This window comes from Ipomoea triloba, chromosome 8, assembly GCF_003576645.1.
Source record: "Ipomoea triloba cultivar NCNSP0323 chromosome 8, ASM357664v1".
Classification (NCBI taxonomy): domain Eukaryota; kingdom Viridiplantae; phylum Streptophyta; class Magnoliopsida; order Solanales; family Convolvulaceae; genus Ipomoea; species Ipomoea triloba.
Window position 1 is genome coordinate 17,395,106 of NC_044923.1, and position 2,364 is coordinate 17,397,469.

The 2,364-nt window shown below is 30.5% G+C and overlaps 1 protein-coding gene across 1 annotated transcript; it reads right to left on the reverse strand.

Moving 5' to 3' along the window:
* Positions 1–445: 445 nt before the first annotated feature.
* On the reverse strand, positions 446–1,785 carry LOC116027833 (zinc finger protein 5-like). Its single transcript, XM_031269592.1, has one exon. It carries the CDS (start codon positions 1,685–1,687, stop codon positions 1,007–1,009), a length of 681 nt encoding a protein of 226 aa, XP_031125452.1. The 5' UTR covers positions 1,688–1,785; the 3' UTR covers positions 446–1,006.
* Positions 1,786–2,364: the final 579 nt, after the last annotated feature.

A 2,364-nucleotide genomic window follows, 5' to 3' on the forward strand; every position in this document is an offset into this window, starting at 1 on the left:
CCCACCCCCCCCCCCCTCTCTCTCTCTCTCTCTCTATATATATATATATATATATATATATATATATAAACAGTGCCTTAGATAATAACTATGAACTAATAGTAAGGCGTTGATCTAGGATGATTATAAAGTAAGGAAGAAAATATAATGTCAATTTGGTATATATTTTAAATTTAAAGTACACCGTACCAAATTATAAAAGTGCATAGGTTTTTTGTGCATGGATTGACCCTAATACTAAATTGAAATTAAAATTGTATTCGGTCTCAACAACAAAATTTAAACTGATAATTGGACAACTTAAATTGCGCATTTATATTTATTGACAAAGCTATTTTTCCATATAAAAACCACTCCATTTTTTTGTTATTCCTGATGTGACAATTCATGGTAAACTGAGATTTGAAATTTGAAATAAAAATGAAAAGAAGATTAAAAATAAAAATAATCACACAAAAAATAACAAAAATTGTATAATTTCTATAGGATAGGATGCATTTCCCTATATTTATAAATGGTTTTTTATACATTAAGTTTTCCAAGAGCTGCTAGAGTAGGTAATTAAATCAGGAGTTACCCAAATGACTTTTCAGTCTGTCATATTGTTGACCATGTGCACAAGAAATTAATCTCCACCCTTCTGTCAATCTGTTATCGCCATTCGCCAATTGCTCTCCTCTTGGTCTGCTTCAATTGTTCATTCCTATCGAGAGGTTAACACGGTCGTTGATGCTTTAACTTCTATTAGTTGTATTCTCGCGTTCTCCTCTCTTTATTTTAATTCCAATTCTTTTCCCTCCTCTGTTTGAATGGCTCTTTGTATGACTTGAGGAGTTTCTCTGACTCCAGACTTACTTCTTAATAAAGTTTTCATTTCGAAAAAAAAAAAAAAGTAAAATGGAAGAAATTTTCAAAAAAAAAAAAAAAATCAATGGAAAAGATGATTATGAAGCGAGACTAAATAATTGAACTACAGTACATAGATTACTAGCTACTAATTAACTAATTAACGTAAATTCAAACCTAAGTCAAGATCTAAAGATTTCTTCATCATCGTAGTACTATGCTCCTTGTTCTTTACCGTTTTCTCCGTGTTTCTTGTCTGAGGAAGCAGATGATGATGATCTTGAGTAGCCCTGAAGTTGATCTGAGTCCCTTCATCATAAACTGTGAAATAACTCTGAGAAGGATCAAAACACCAGGTAGAAGAAGCAGAAGCAGAGGGGTGGTAATTAATAATATTATAAGTAAAAGGACCACCACTGCAATTATTATTACTATTCTTCTTCTGATGAGGCTGAAGATAGTAGCTGAGACTTGAAGCTTTTCTTGCTTGAATCTGCAGCCTCTTCCTCTTCATCCTCTCCTTCTTGTGGGCATTTTGATGGCCTCCCAACGCCTGCGAATTCGAGAACTCTTTTAGGCAGAATTGGCACTCAAATTTCTTGTGATCATCACTGTTTTCTGCTGATTTTTGCTTGCTGGAAACTGCAGGCTTTTCTGATGAAAGAGTGGATGAAGATGAAGATGAATTCACACTCTCATGATGATGATAGGCTTCTTGATGATGAGATGAATCAGATGATGATGATGATGGGTTATTATTGGTGAGATCAAACCCAAATAGCTTCAGTTTCTTGCATGGAGGAGGAACAATAAGACTGCTAAAATTTTCATCTTTTCCCATATCTTAGCTTAAGCTTTTTCTTTATATGAAAAATTTTAATAAAAAAAAAAAAAAAACAAGAAATTTATGATGGATTATGCATATATATGTGTGTGGAGTTGAATGGAATGCAATGGATGGAACATATTTATTGATCTTCTCTTCCTTATATAGCCACACCCATGAATTTGTTTTTGACTATGCATTGCATCTTAATATAATAATAATAATAATAATAATAATAATAATAATAATAATATTAATAATATTAAAAGGAATTTCCTGTCATGCTGATAAGCCCCAATACAATTACATATATTATATTTGGTTGTTTATATTTGGTACAGTTAGCTTCAGGTCAATAATTTTTTTTTTGGTGGAAGCTTCAGGTCAATAATACATGCATGTTACAATTACATATATCATATTTAGTTATATATATCTGCCTTATTGGTACTATATCAACATTGGTGTCTATTGGTATGGTAGAAAAACACATAATATTTTATCTGTCTCATTTTACCTGTCATATTTACTATATTTATTGGTCAAATCAACTCTTTATTTTTTTGCTTATTTTCTTTATTTTTTTTTAATTATTTTAAAATTTAATTTTATGTGTTTAATAGTACTTTTAATGTAGTTTCTAAATATATAAACTTTTTATACTAATACTAAACTTTCTTCCCAAAAGGTTG